Below are 15,519 nucleotides of genomic sequence, written 5' to 3'. Positions count from 1 at the left end.
TGCAGACTGGCCTCCAGCTGCAGACTGGCCTCCAGCTGCAGACTGGCCTCCAGCTGCAGACTGGCCTCCTGCTGCTGCTCATCACACTCGCCGAATATTTCTTTATATAATATTTTCTTGATCTTTGCACCCAATTGAATGTTAAAAACAATGTATACATTTTAATCAATAACAAAATCTTTGCTTCTCTATTCACGCGCCAAGAAATATAATTTACTTCAGTTTACGCTCCATGTTTTTCGTTTTTTACCATCATTGACCGTTTTCTTTATTGATTTACGAGTATGAATTTTATATTTGAGATTCCCAGCCTAGTCATATAAATTCAAATGAAATGAAAATAGGTGGGCGTTCGCGAATTTTGATAATAATTTGCAATAACACCAGCGTTCCTCATAAATTCAAATTAATTAATTATTGAATTTTCCGACTTCGTTTCCAATATCTCAACAATATTTTAAGCGCGAATGGTGGATTAACGACCTTTTTTTCGGAATTGTTTACCAAGTCACACCTCATTAATATCGACCTGTGCTGTATGCTGTATGTTACATGCTGTATGCTGCATGTTGCATGCTGTAAACTGTACGTTACATGCTGCATGCTGTATGCTGTATGCTGGATGCTGCATGCTGTATGCTGACTGCAGCCACAGCAGCGCACCTAAAAGAAACAAGTAGTACACAAGAAAGTCTGCAAACACTCGTAGTTTTAAATGAAATATCAGTCGACTATTTTGTTATCTATAGCGGAATTCATTTTTTTCAGAATTTATCAAGAATTTTAGGAAAAACTACAGTGAACGTATACTATAATAATTCTCTCAACGAGATGTGTATCATCAAATAAATAATTGGCAATTGTCTTGATGAAGAAAGAGTTCATGAATTAGAGCCATTGCATTATTTACTCGGTTTTAAAAGCACTTACTGATAACTTGAATGTGTTGAAATTAAGATTTGTGACTGACATTGGATGTATGAACTCACTACAATCAAATTGTTATAGTTAACCATCCAAATTAGAGAATTTTCTTGTCTATCACAGAAAATACTTTGATGGCAGACTATGCCAAAGTTGACAATTTGACCTCAAAAGAACAACTGACAACCAGACTCTGGGCTGCGGTAAGAACTATCGCACGACGTCCACGACGTGCACCTGTGACGTCTCACGTGGCACCTGTGACGTCACAAGTGGCATCTTATTCACCAATCAAGTGCGAGACTGACGACGCCACGTGGGAAGTGAAGCAATTTACAGAACTTTTTTTGTTAAATTGAGACAAATCAAGAATGGGCTACATCCTACATTCAAATCAGTAAGTTCATTGAATGTAACAGATTAAATGGTGTCTCATTAGACAATATATCATAACATAACATAACATAACGTAACGTAACGTAACGTAACGCAACGCAAGGCAACGTAACGTAACGTAACGTAACGTAACCTAACATAACATAACATAACATAACATAACATCTGTCTCTTATACACATCTAGATGTGTATAAGAGACAGACATAACATAACACAACATAACATAGCATAACATAACATAACATAACATAACATAACGTAACATAACATAACGTAACATGACATAACATAACTGGCAGGGTGGCCCAGTGGTTAAAGTTCAGAGTGCCGGGATTGGCGCAGAGAGGCGCGGGTTCGATCCCAGCTCTGTGCGCCAGTTTCTGGTCCGAATCGGCGAGGAGGCCGGGCGGTTAAGCACAGCAGAGTTGAAGCAGCGAGTTGCGCGTTCGAGACCGCTACAAGCTGTGAATGTTCTGCTAAGTTTTTTCTTGTCTCTCACGATTAAATAGAGCAGAATGCAAGCAAAAAATGCGTGTTCCATTGGCTAATAAATGTTACATGTTAATGACATCTTTACATCTATTATGTGTGATACGCTTCTAGAGTCAGGCGTAGGCCGAACAGCTCTTAAGCTCTTTGTTGGTGGCGAAATAATCGGTGCCAACGGCCCATGCTGTCTGTGAACATACGGTTGCTCTATAAAAAAGGATGAAACAGAAATTATGATGTTCGTAATTCACTTATTTGAAACGTTTTGAATACTTGTTTGACCTGCTTCTATCTGTTGACATGAATATTGGTCAACACGAGACTCGTTTATTTGTCTCTCCTGCCGCCGTCATTCTGTTGATGCCTTCCATTGTTTGTCGAGGCTCAAATGTTGGCTGGTGTGCCCGCACTTCTTTGATCTCATCAGCTGCAAGTGTACAGTGTGCCGCTGCCTTGATGCCTAGTAACTTTTAGAGGAATTAAGTCGGGACGAAAATAGCCACTGCTGGGACGCGTTGCCATGGCAGCGCCGTGTTCGGGATGCGGTATGTTTGCGTCCTCAGTTACGGCAAGGAAGTCGCTCTTGCCTTGCCTCCTAATATTGGCCGCATTTCGCGCTCAATTCAGGAGCTAAACGGCTACTTTTAACTTGCCCTTGCTTTATATTGAGGCTTTCAGATTTCGAATTAATGGAATTGTGAACCATGAGCTAGAGACGTCATAAACATGACAAAGTGAACTAAAGAACGAAGAATCGTGTTCGAACATCTCTATTCATCTTTCATAGCATTCTCATAGCATTCGTAACATAGAGTTAACTCTTGCAGTTAAGTTTGACTGATTTTAGAGCTTCGAATACAGTGAACCAAGATTTTATACAATGCCAAGTCTTCGCCCAGTCCAAACTTTACACTCACAGGCGATGCGTCAGTTGGCGCGAGCTGTGGCTTCGGCGGTCCTATCTCTTGTAGACAATCCAGAACCACAGATCGAAAGTTCGAAGCAACGTAAACATAAGAAAACTCGTCCTCAGCTATGCCGCCCAACCCTTGTTCTTCCAGAAAAAGAGCTAGAACGAGTTAAAAGATACATTGAGAATGCTCGACCAAAGCGGTCTAAGGAAAATCTCTTCCATGAAGTCTTGACGAGTTTCACTCACTTGATGACAACGTCCATAACTCCGGGAAAGCGTCAGAAATATGATCAACAGTTTTTACTTAGAGTTTCCAACTTTGAAAAAGGCTTCTCTTACGTGTTAGATCTGTTCCTGGATTTCGACATGAAGTGTGTGGACTTAAAAGAAGTGCAGCATTTGCTCATGAACTGGGTCGATTCAACTCGTTTGGCAAACCGAGATCCAAAAGCTGAGTGCGTTATGAACCATGGACAGGTTGAGGGCGCCATGCTTAAAGTAGTGGGTCAGCGAGCCAATAAACTACATCACGTAGAACGACTCGTGTGGCCCCATCTAGTATCTGGAGAACTTTTGCGACTTATTGGAGGGCATTGCGCTGCTTTACAAGAATTGTGCTTAGCTTGTGACTGTCAGGTGGCCGGGAGAGACGAAGATGAGAACACGTTCACGCTGATGGCAGGTAACGGGACGTGGGAAGATGATGTGGCAAGAGCATTATCCAGCTTGTACGGTCGCGTCCCAGGCAATTTCTCTGTTACTAAGCCAACGGGTTGTCCGAAACTCAGAAAACTAATCTTGCCCCATCTAGAAGATGAAAATGGCATCGCAGCTTCGTCTCTGGCCTGCGCACTTTGTGTCTTGCCTCAATTGGAATATGTGAGTGGAATTCCAATGATGTCTGCGCTCATGAAATTTAGAGGAAAAAATAGTGCAGCTAAGAGCATTAAACTTAGAAATATCGGAGACCACGACCTTTTCATGCGTCGGCCATCTCCCAATGTCTCATACCTAAAGGAAATCCTACCTCGACTAGATTCGATCGACATCATTGCGTCACCAGCCATAACTCGCGGCTTGGCGCAAATGTTTCCAAACATCACAACCCTCAAAATAGAGTGGCCTGACTTCGAAAATAGCACCAAATTGTTTTCGAACCTCGTGACGCTGGACTTAATTCTAGATTACCGAGGTGTATGGCAGCTTCTTCGTAACTTGGGCAAACATTGTCGTGCTTTAAAAAGTCTAACTTTGCGACAGCCAAGCTTGCTTGTGAGCGACGACCACGAGGAAGGAGTCGCACCACCAAAGTTTGCCACTCTGGAGCATTTCCATTTATTTCGTTCCAGCTTCATTGAGTTTACAGCATTCAAAAATCTAATGATGGGCTGCACTAACTTGAAGAAGCTCCACCTTACGTTGAGCAACGATCGCAATTACATCGTGGACGAGTTGGGAGATGCTCTAATAAGAAATGTGATTCCGTACTTCGGAGTTCTCGAAAGCTTCAAAATTGAAAGTCTGTATCGGTACAACCTATGCATGCACTTGAATTGTACACTGTCAATTGACACAGTTCGCTGCCTCATCAAACACTGCCCCAACATCTCCTACATCGGCCACCTCGATTCCTGGGATGTTGTTGATCAAGATATTGAAAAATTAATGGAAGAAATTAAGCAGCAAAATTTAGACCTTGTGGTACAGTGAAAAGCTTTTCTCGGCGTTGCTAGTTGCCGAAGACCCGAACTGCAGGAATAATGTCATGAGTCGTCTCTCTTGTGGACAGTTGAATCTTATTTTGCACAAAAGTTAGTATCTCTACGATCACACAATTTTATTTATTGCTCGACCAGCTCTGAAAATGTTCAGCATTGCAATATTTGCTTAATAAGATAAATGGAAAATTATAGACCCTAATCTTTTTTATTATGTCATATGACATTTTTATTTCTATTGTTGCAAATATACAAGGTTATCAATACAATTAAAAATGTATGTGGTAAGTTTATTTTTGAAATGTTTTAGAATGTATCAAGAACTTTGTGCAGTGGGTTTCAAATACTAGGTAAATTATTACAACAGATTAATGGATGCAAAGATTTATTAATTTATGCTAAACACAAAAATTGCACTCCGAGCTATTCATAATTGGTGTCCGATCTAAATAGCAATCGCAAGTTTCGCTTATTATAACACAGATTATTCTCTTGTCACTAAAATCACGGTATTTACGCACAATAGAAACACGAAATACTAAATAGAGTAGCTCATTTGCATTCAGCCATGAAAAGCTACATGAACACAACTGGCAGTAGCGTTGACTTAGGAGTATATCACTCGTTACAAGCTTAAAGTTAGAAGTATATAATAAATAATTAGCAAAACTTTGACTCTGAACTGTCCTTAAAAACTATTTTTGCCGTAGATTGGTCATGGGAGGTTACATTAATTACATGGATTTCCTTAACGAACTTGACCTGGAGTGGTAGTGCTATAGATAGTCAGCCGTTAGATATTTCCTGCTTGCTCTACATGACGTGAAAATGCAAAATTGTTGTGAAAACTTTTTTTTTTGCAATCCAGTGGTACTTGTAGAATTATGTACTGCGAATATTAATGCAAAATAAAGCGTAAAACATATAATTTCTACCTATTTTCCTTCTAACTCAATTTAATTTTAGCTTCCTAGTCCTGATGTAGCCAAAAGATTGGAACTTGTTGAAGATCTCTAATTATTACTACTAATTTTAATTGTTTTGAATTCGCGAGTACTTTACATAATCATAAATGAATACTTAGCAGTGTTATTGACAACAAATTCGCATGGCGGTTAAAGCTCTGGTTCAATTTGAATTAATGCAATTTTAAAGTCGATAGAATTATCGGAACCACACGCTCTTCGTTCAACGGGCAACAACGAAGTCCTGGATATAAAGTGATAAAATAGCGTGTACCCGTTGTCTCTTGCGTGTTTTTTCATGGAACCACGCGCTGCGACATGACTGGTACGTCGTCCCGTCCACACATGGCGCTGGTGGACGACACATGGCGCTGGTGGACGACACATGGCGCTGGTGGACGACACATGGCGCTGGTGGACGACACATGGCGCTGGTGGACGACACATGGCGCTATGGGTTGTCCATGCTCAGGCTGATGAGGCGCAAAGGACGGACTGGTACTGCGACGGCTTTAGGCTTCAAGGGGCGTTTTGGTTTGTCGAGGGGAGGAGGGGGAGGATGTCGTAAAATTTGTTTTCCTGTCACCTGAAACATAGATCGTAGTAAACGTTAATATCTACATAATTCCCAACTATAAGGCCCCCCAAACTGCAATGTAGAATTTAAAACGTAGAATTCGTCTCCAAGAGAAAAATGTTTGCTTCATTATGTGTGAAAATTCATGAAGAAGTTAAGTAGTACTGTTTTTTAATTCTGAATTTGCTTCAGACACATACAGAGGAAATCAAACATTTTTTGGGTATTATTTTCTACTAATAATGATATGAAATTTGGCTTCACTGATAGTAACGCACAAATTCAGTTAGGCGAAAAATAATCAATAATCATTTGTATATTTTCCTTACNCTGCTTCTGTCTCTTATACACATCTAGATGTGTATAAGAGACAGTGATATGGCTGGGCGGTCTGCAGCTTCTGTGTGTCGCGGTAAATGAGCTCGAACTCTCCCGTGTCGGCGTCGCGACACGCGCGGTAGTCAACTACCACTGCGGGTTAAGAGGAATCCAACGTTAAATCAAATAGACAAATTTTCCATTTCATTTTTGTTACCTCGTATGTTAAAGTGTTGCCTTATATGTTAAATTGTCACCTCTTGCGCAGAAGAGCTACTTCATAAGCTTAAGTCTTATCTCTTATGCTAAAGTTTCGCTGAAGTTTTACCTCTTTCGCTAAAGTTTTACCTCATACGCTATAGCGTTACCTTTAATGATATCCTGAAGACACTGGGCGCATAGACGACGGGTGACGGAAGAGGTCGCCGCCATGCAAGGCGACGAGTTTATCTCAATAAGCCAGGGTCTGAAGAGAACAGGACGCGTGCGGTTGAGTACGAATTCGAAGGTTTAGTCCAGCAAAAAAAAAATTAGTTGTAACTTGAAGTACCTCTCACAGTTTTAAATATATTTTATCTGAAGTATACTTTTGCAAACTTGGTAAATTCAACGATCAATCTATTTCCGAACAGCGCAAAGATTACGAATTCATTCAATATATACTTTGACTGATCTATTTTCGCGCCGCTTTCAAGTTTTGAGGACCTTCAGGATCCCCAAAATGCGCATTATTATGTCACCTGAGGTCCTCCGACAGCATGAAGTCGGCGCCGAAAAGTTCGAAGCCATTCCTGAACGCGTCCATCTGCACCTGCGCGGCCAGCATGGCGGCCACGAGAGCGTCCTTCATCCCGGTATAGATGGTATCCTTCCAGGCTCCACCCCACCCGCTCTCTCTGGCGTAATACAGGAAGAAAAATTGCAACATCCAAAAACAAAGAGAACAAAAACGCGCAATCTATAAATAAATATTTATTTTGTTCTTCCTGCACTAGAGAAAAAGAAATTTAAGCAGTAAAAGTGAACTCGGTTACCTTTTGAATAACGGTTGTTAATTAAATCCACTATTATTATCGTTGTTAGCTTTCGGAAGCGCCCTGTAATCTAATCATTGATTAGATTACAAAGATTGATTGATAGATTGATTAGATTAAGTAAGTATCTTCAATGCAAATAGAATTATTAGAATAAGTTTTAAATAAGTTAGCACAACATTTTTCAACTTGAATTAGGTGACACGTATTCGTGGTTATAACAAATTATGAAAATTTTTGGCATGACACTTTTTTAAAAGCATGAAAGAAAATGTAAAAAATTACAGCGAAACTCATGTCAAAATATCTCGGTATTAATTCATCATATTTACTCCATACCAGCTTTCACCGTTGAATATCTAGTGCTGTTACTAAAAAATTATTGAAAAATTGAACTAGTACGGTATTGTGGCCGGAATAAGTTATTAGCTGCGAAATTGTTTCAATCATAAGGTTTTTTCACTAAAAGCAACGTTAATGCATGTTTTCATACAATTTCAATCAATTTTCACACATTTTTTATTCTAGATAAAATGAAAGAATCATAATTTTCTATTGAGTTAGTTACTCGAGGAATGCATTGAAGGTGTCGGAGTCCCACATGTTCTCGTGAGGCAGACGGTGGTCCCGGAGACCGTTCCTGTACTTGCACTGTATGGCGTTGTTACTGAGATGCACAGCCTCGTCCGTGCGGCTCACGTCGTATTCTTGTGAACAGAAACGCACGTAGCTCGACCTAAGGATGAGGTGTATATTTGGAAATTTAAAGATGAGGTGGTATATATATCGTCAAAAAACTGATACTCATCATGCAATCCTAATTTTAAGATTGCTGGTACGAATATATTGCTAAGATTTCATCGAAAAAAAAACGCATTAATAATCACTTCATGGTATTAATTAACTTATCTTCCGGACATCTGACTGCGACAAGTAGGGGTGATACGATAGTGGAGATGAATGTGAACATTTATAGTGGTGGTATCCAGGTTATATGAAAAATTTCCATGCTTGAAAGGCATCACGAAAAGTGTTTGAGATTGTGTAAATTATATAAGAGGTATTATGCATAAACATTTACAGATTTTTATATGACAGTTATTATGTATATACCTGTACATCCAGATGGTGAGAGGGTTCCAATCTGTCACCATAAACCACTGTCTGATGTCGAACTTTGTGTTGTAAATAAGAAACGGACGCTCTGCGTAAAAGAAGAAAACGTGCTTTTAGATTCTCTTGCCCGTTGAAAGTCATGAATAAAATTGAGGGACAAGTCATCTTCCACAAGCTTCAGATATATTATTGAAAATTATAGGGCTGTGCTGATAAGCTAAGAAACACTATCACAGATAGATCTTAATGGCTCTTTAACGACATAAATTCTTTAATTTTGGTAACTTTTAACTATCTTCTATTTCAATCTAGAATCACCGCTACGCAAGCTGCAGATATCTTTCAAAATTATGTTAAACTTTCATTCCATTGAATGTAGCTTGCAGGTTTCTTTATATTAAATTCATTTTCACTCATTTTTTAAATTTTAGTAAATATGAGTAGAAAAGGTGCATATCCTTTTTAGTTGATTTTACAGTAATGATTGAAAACCTATCGAATTTGACTCAATCAACATAAAAATTATTTTTGGAGAATCATATCACGCAAATAAGTTTCTGCGTAGATGATGAGAACATGTTTTCCCTTACCCATGTATTTCTGGACGACGTATTTGGTCTCATAAATGAAGGGAGACTGGACGAGCGCGAGTATGTCGGCGAGACTGTGCATGAGCAGGATGCCTCGTCCTCGGGACTGCGCGCCAGGCTTCACGATCCACACGTTACGAATGCCGTCCTGCGCGAGCTGCGGCCAGTGAGGCTCTGCACGCTGCAGGGTCTCTTTGCTCTCCTGCACCAGCGCCTGCGGCAGCCGTGGATTCGTATAAAATTATGTATCTCAAGTGCATTCACAAACCAAGCAACACAAATAGCCTAATGTTACACCAATACAATTGTCATGATTGGCCGCTCTGGTATCTCTTAAGTATTCTCAAATGCATGTACAATTTTTCAAGCATTACTTTTTATTACATTACTTTTATTCCTATGTACAATGCTGCAACGTCCGAAAAACATTTTAACTAGTGTTATAATTCAATTGGAAAATTTATGCCATCTTTCCAGTCACTTAGCAGGTACAGTGACCCAGCAAAATGTTTACGCCTCAAAGGATTGGGATGTTTCGATGTCGAACCTGTCGTTCGCGTTAAGTTCGACTTAAGTTTTGAAATCCAGTTAACCTGATAGATGTTTCACGGCCTGAAAGTCGTCATTAGTTTTGCTATAGTCGTGTTTTTGTTATATACGTGCTAAGTCCTACCATGACTTCAATAATGTCCATATTTCAGCATACATACCGATTTGCCTGCGCTAGAAACTCGAAGACACGCGATCATAAATTATTGGAGTCCAAAAAATTTATTAATATCATTTGATTTTCCTTTTGCTTTATTACGTCAATACTGCGAGTTAATCTTAATAATCACACGCTAAAACAATAGAGGTCATGATACCTCACATCGTAGATTTCTTATTGTGTTTATGCTGCGCAGTTATCAGCATTAAAAGCATCATGAAATAATGCACGAGGAGGCAACTACTCTCCGTGATCGTCACAACGCGCACCTCAAGTTGCTGGGGATTGGCCTTTATTTTGCATCTGCGATGCACAGCGCGGTGGTGAGTGCTGATAATACCGTCCCATTCAGCATCCCCGAGCGGCGGCTTCACTGGGGTATCCAGGTTGTCGTGACTGCAAGACTCGACAAATTGATCCACCTGAAGTACTGCTTGGCGGACGCGCCTTGGTAACAACTGTAGGCAAATATCGACGGTTATGGGAATCATCTCAAACTCTGATTCGGTGTGATAGAGCAGTAGATAGCATGGCCATGTACAATGGGGGGAAATAAATATTCGTACACTTGAAAAATCGTATTTTAATGTATGTAAGTACACAAACTGAACAGGAGAAGTGATTTATATTATGTATAGAGGCGCATTGTATTCAAAAATAGCATCAATAGAAATTAAATCTCAATGCAACAAAAATTAATGCAACATGTTAACTNTTCCATCAATAGGATAAAACACAATATTCATAAAAACTTTACATTGTATGATGTCCAGCAGAGCACAGATTTTATTTTAACTTGCATTATATGTACATATTTATAAATCGTGGATATTTTCCTAATCACTGAAGCACATTGACTTTTAGGAACACATTCTTTAAAAGTTGTATACTGCTATTTGTTGAATGAATCCCGAATGTATAGCTATTTATCAGTACTTTACGAATGCAGAAGTTATCATTAAAGCTAAAATTAGCTCAATACTCGGATAGAAGCGAATGTTGATGCTATACATGTATTTATGACGTGCTCGTTAACGTCAGGGCGCTTAACAGTTTAAAACTTCCGCCGCTGAAGGTCATTCACTGCTTTTTAAATATTTTATAGATCATTGCTTATACTTCAACATTCAAAATAGTTCACCAGTACTGATGATGATTGAAGTGGCACTTGATTAATCAACCGCTTTGTACGTCCAAGTGTCGGTACCAACACCGCGTATAATGAAATTAATTAAATATAGTTCTTTGAAACTCAAGCAAATTGTGTTATTCTTGCGTAGTTCAAGAGGTGTTCAACAGACACCTCCAGAGAGAAAGCTCGTCAGTCATAACTCTGCTACTAAAGGACAGTGCGGACAAGGGCACAATTAAGTTGCAATGTCAATTTTTACGTCAACATCCCTAGTGTCATGTATAACTATGACTATTTTAAATCAAGGAAATCCATTGATTTTACATGCGAATTAGTCTACAGAGCAGCTCACTTTGGTCGTGAAGACGGTGTTCGGAAAGCGGTTCACGAGCTGATCTTTGGTAAGGTGTTTGTAGGAAATAGTGTCGCGAGTCCAAGTCCAGATCAGGTTAGGCTCGACGTTTTTGAGCAGTCTTCCAACTAAAGTTGTATCCACGTCGTTGACTTTGAATTCTAGATCGGGGTATGGATCAAACGGGTCATATCGGACTTCATTATCGTTGAAAAATTCTTGATCTTCTGCATGAACGAACTTCGGGGATTGTTCATCTTCCTCAAGCGATTCTAGTTTTTCATCCATCTCACTAGAATGTTCGGAGACCAATGCTTGGTGATCAGTTTCGTCCTCTGGGATCGTTGCTTCTGACTGTCGTTTAGTGCGTTTAGTTGCGTCGAAAACAGGAATAGTGTACGTGTAGAGTGGTGACTCGTTGGTACCGTTTATATATTTATTAAAGCCACACCGAATTTCGAGAGGGCACAATGTAGTCGGATTGAATTTGAACTTGGTTAATTTTACACTATTCTTTTTAGATTTGTCGCTCTCTAAACCCTCGCTCTCTTCTGGACAATCATCTGGAGATATATCTTCACGTTCGCTAGCATGAATTTCTTCGGCTGTTGTGTCGACGTCAGTCTGGCTCTCGCATGGAGCATCGTTCTCAGAATTCCTGTCAATTTGAGTAAACTCGGCTTCTTCAATGTTTCTTATTTGGATACTTCGCTTCTTACGCATATAGTTGCACGACTTACGATTTATTTCTACAAAATTAAGCGTACATCGCGAAGGCGCGATGGAGATTTTGGGAGTTTGATGAAGATCAGCACATACAGTGGATGACAAGGTGATGCTCTGGCTAATGAGGGTACTTGAGTTGCTGCTACACGACGCTTGAAAACAAACGCAGTTGGCCGGATGCGGGTTGATATAAGGCGCGCGATGCAACAGCTTCTCAACCCAACCACGCGATTTCAATGCCGCACGCACAGCCGGGAAATGACCGTAAATTGAAAACACTCGGCCTTCCTGCAAAAGATATAATAAATAGTGGATCATCGCCAGAAATTTAATCAACTAAGTCCTTATATATTAAACTCATATAAAAATTTGTTGATCATTACATAAAATTGAGCTTACCTTGATTGCTCTCTCCGTAAATTGTCTAGCACGCTTGAGTTGTTGAAGGGTCACTCGTTGAATGCGAGGTGATATCGATGCAGAGTGACGTCGGTTTCTCGAAGAGCTTCTGTATCTCATCTCATTGCCACTATTAATTACATCTAAGGACGAAGAATTCGCGACCAACGACGATTTTGACTCGCCATTGAGACTTGATGGAATTGTCAAGTTCAGCGTGTCCAACAGTGCGTCAGAGAGAGACGTCATCGCAACAAACGAGCGTTCGTCAACGCAGTTGGTGATTGCGTGACTGTCGACACCGGCAACACTCTCAGCTGTTCCACATGCAGTGCCGATACTTCCTGCTGAGCGAATTACTGGCAGCACCGCTGGTTGTGAGGCCAAGTCGTCACACTTTTTGCATGTTACCTGCATAAAATTGAGTCCTCTTGGAACTCTTGGGGATATTAATTGTGATGGGTCTACTTTGATCATGTTCGATTTACGCTTGTGTGAGCTTTCAAAGTTTAACTGTGTTAACGTGAAGTCTTCGGAGATTTTCTTAACGTGTTTTCTCACTGTTATGGATGAAGGAGTGATGAACTTTTCATTCGATTGCGTTCCGGTACAGAAATTAAATTTTGTTCTTCGCCCTCTTACCGAATCTTCAGACATTTGCTGGTAACCGTTATAGCAAAATCTGACTAATTTGTTTACGGATGACTCGTTTCTACCGTAGATTGAGATATCTCGAGGTTTATTGAGCCTCGAGGGCAACTCTAGATTACTATTTATTTCGACGTTCATGCGACTCATTTTTTTCGCATCAGCACTGGCTTGGGGGTAGAACGTTGCGCTCGTAAGTTCTTCTTATTTGATATCATTGCGTCATCTGATTCGTCTCAAATTATTGTCTCTCGTAAATATTTTTCAAATCCACATGCAAGTTATTTCCGCTTCTCGAGTTGGAAGACACATCCTCGCTGACGGCATGAAGCCCTTGACATCATCCAAGCAGGTGCTTGAAGCAGTAACACTTCTTGTCATCGGAAGGAGGCCCAACAGGCTGTGGAATGGACTTTGTTCGGAACAGGAAGCTCGCGTCTCAGGTCCGTGAGACGAGGTGAGGTCCTCGTAGCTCGTGAGGTTACCAGCACCGTAGCACGACTCCCGCGCATGGCCGTCGCTATCTGGCAGCCTCGTTAATAGCATATCTCCACTCCCGGTACAATTTGTACCTCAACTCCAGCATCAGATTAGCTATCCTTCTCTCATGATACATTTAAGAGTTACGTATTATTAAGATATCGATACATTTACGAACATACTAATCCAAAAAATCATAACTGTTATGAGTCTAAGCAAAATAGAAATTTTCTAGATGCTGGTTCAAGATTTCTATGACAGGGGGTGAGAAAATATTTTTTTTTAATTAAAATGATTACAATTTGAAAAGTGAATCTTGGTTGCTTTGGCATGTCATTGCTTGACACTTGTATAAACTCATGGCGAGAGCCCTTCGAGTGATACTCCTTTATTCACATGTTAGAGCCTCATGATAAGCTATTCTATAATGTATAGATATTTATATTCACAAGATCGTCGTGACGATGATCGTCGTTCGGCTTTAGCCATACTAAAGCGACACTAAAAATAACTCGAGTTACGCGCATACTTCAACACGACACAAATTCAAACGAAAAACGCACTACATTGTAACGTAATTTCTTTTTGGTTTGTACTTAGCCTAGAAAATTTTTTGATTAACGGGGAGTATTTCCAAAACAAAAAAAATCGTTCTAAAGGGTAATTTTTGAACCAAGCGACTTTTTTTCAGCTGCAGCTGAAATGGGACAATTTTCGGCCGCCGGTTTTTTGATATTGCGGGCATTCAAACTAAAAAAAAAATATGCAAAAGCCAATATCCCCAAATTGGTTAGGCCCGCTGTTGCTGCGCTCAAGCTCGTGATATGGGAACGCTCCATCTGATATCGTGCAGTCGATATCATATAACTATATAATTTTTCACGCAGCCTAAATCGATCAGCTGGTATCGTACTCCATCTGACATCATATCGTGCAGTCGATATCATTCAACTATATAAATGTCTCGCGCAGCTGGTATCATACTCCATCTGGAATCGTGCAGTCGATATCATATCATAATTCTTCGCGCAGCTCAAGTCGAGCAGCTGGTATCGATTGCCTTCGCTTCAGTGCAGCAAGCAGACATGGCGCATGCTTCCCCGCCCTCAATAGCTTGCCGTGCGAGAACAGCACTCCACATCACGGATGACTCAACGACTTCCATCGAGCTGGATCTGCTACTTTGCGCTTTCAAATTTTATTGACGGTACGCCAAATTCTATATATTCAAAAAATACATGTATGCAGAGAATGAAATAAGCTATGTAAAGAGAATGATCAGATCCTTTTGACTTGTTGGCCGTTTCTCGTTGATAGTCTACTGTATTGTTTAGATATTGAATAGGAATAGAATAATCCTAGCACAGCAGTGCGCACTACAACCAAGAATTTCACGTTGCTTTACTATGCATGAACTACAGTTATCTCATTTACATTCAGCGAAATAGGTTGACCTATATTCACTAAACGTAGTTCTGAAGATTAATGCAATCGGTTATTGTCATCATAATTTCTCTGAAACCCATTTGATCATGAACTATAATGTGGATTCAGGAATGCTATTGTGTGAAACTATTAGTCTCAATAGTCTGTTCTATTAATGATGAGGCGTCAACGTGTGTAATTTATTGAAGTGTAATAAATTAACTTTAAATTCTGAAGATAATTTATTTATTAAATAGTTAGGAAATTATTAGAAAGCTTACTCATTAATGTTCACTCAAAGCTAATTAATCATACTAATGAATATTACTGAAAATCGGCTCATTGAACCTCGTAGACTTAATAGTCAAGGAGTGGTTGCAACTACGGCTTTACTACGCGACAGTGTTGCAGCGATGCTGGTATAGTCGGGGCGGTCTACTCGGTCTAGCAGTGAACACTAACCTAACCAAGGCGTGGTTGGAAGTTCTGAACTACAAGACAGAAGGTGCAGGCGGGCAGCGAAGTTTGTTTGGTCAGCGTGGTCGCAGCTAACACTACCAAAGCGTGGTTGAGTTGCAACTACGAATTACGAAACAGCTGTTTTCA

At 40.0% G+C, this 15,519-nt stretch overlaps 2 protein-coding genes across 2 annotated transcripts; one reads left to right on the top strand and one right to left on the bottom strand.

Annotated features, from left to right (window-relative positions):
- The first annotated feature begins 3,090 nt into the window (after positions 1-3,090).
- Positions 3,091-4,635, top strand: LOC125177730. Its single transcript, XM_047880034.1, has one exon. The coding sequence runs from the start codon at positions 3,091-3,093 to the stop codon at positions 4,432-4,434; it is 1,344 nt and encodes a 447-aa protein (XP_047735990.1). The 3' UTR covers positions 4,435-4,635.
- A 175-nt stretch (positions 4,636-4,810) lies between these two features.
- On the bottom strand, positions 4,811-15,086 carry LOC108670331. Its single transcript, XM_047880032.1, has 10 exons — positions 12,361-15,086; positions 11,236-12,249; positions 10,021-10,209; positions 9,043-9,256; positions 8,450-8,540; positions 7,905-8,072; positions 7,043-7,198; positions 6,671-6,768; positions 6,357-6,455; positions 4,811-6,010 (listed from the first exon to the last, which is right to left on the bottom strand). Exons 1-10 carry the CDS (start codon positions 13,156-13,158, stop codon positions 5,859-5,861), a joined length of 2,979 nt encoding a protein of 992 aa, XP_047735988.1. The 5' UTR covers positions 13,159-15,086; the 3' UTR covers positions 4,811-5,858.
- Between the last annotated feature and the right edge of the window lie 433 nt (positions 15,087-15,519).

The sequence above is a fragment of the Hyalella azteca genome, unplaced genomic scaffold (assembly GCF_000764305.2).
Source record: "Hyalella azteca isolate HAZT.00-mixed unplaced genomic scaffold, Hazt_2.0.2 contig4492, whole genome shotgun sequence".
In the NCBI taxonomy this organism is placed as follows: Eukaryota; Metazoa; Arthropoda; class Malacostraca; order Amphipoda; family Hyalellidae; genus Hyalella; species Hyalella azteca.
The sequence above is the reverse complement of the archived record's forward strand: the minus strand, read 5'-3'. Positions and strand labels throughout refer to the sequence as shown.

What these genes read in the sequence shown, in the direction of transcription:
- LOC108670331 (XM_047880032.1), bottom strand. Translation starts at nt 13,158, where the DNA reads ATGAGTCGCATGAACGTCGAAATAAATAGTAATCTAGAGTTGCCCTCG. An exon ending in CCAATCCCCAGCAACTTGAG is followed by an intron (nt 9,257 to 10,020) that starts GTGCGCGTTGTG and finishes CGGCTGCCGCAG; the next exon opens with GCGCTGGTGCAGGAGAGCAA. An exon ending in CGTCGTCCAGAAATACATGG is followed by an intron (nt 8,541 to 9,042) that starts GTAAGGGAAAAC and finishes TCTTTTACGCAG; the next exon opens with AGCGTCCGTTTCTTATTTAC.
- LOC125177730 (XM_047880034.1), top strand. Translation starts at nt 3,091, where the DNA reads ATGAAGTGTGTGGACTTAAAAGAAGTGCAGCATTTGCTCATGAACTGG.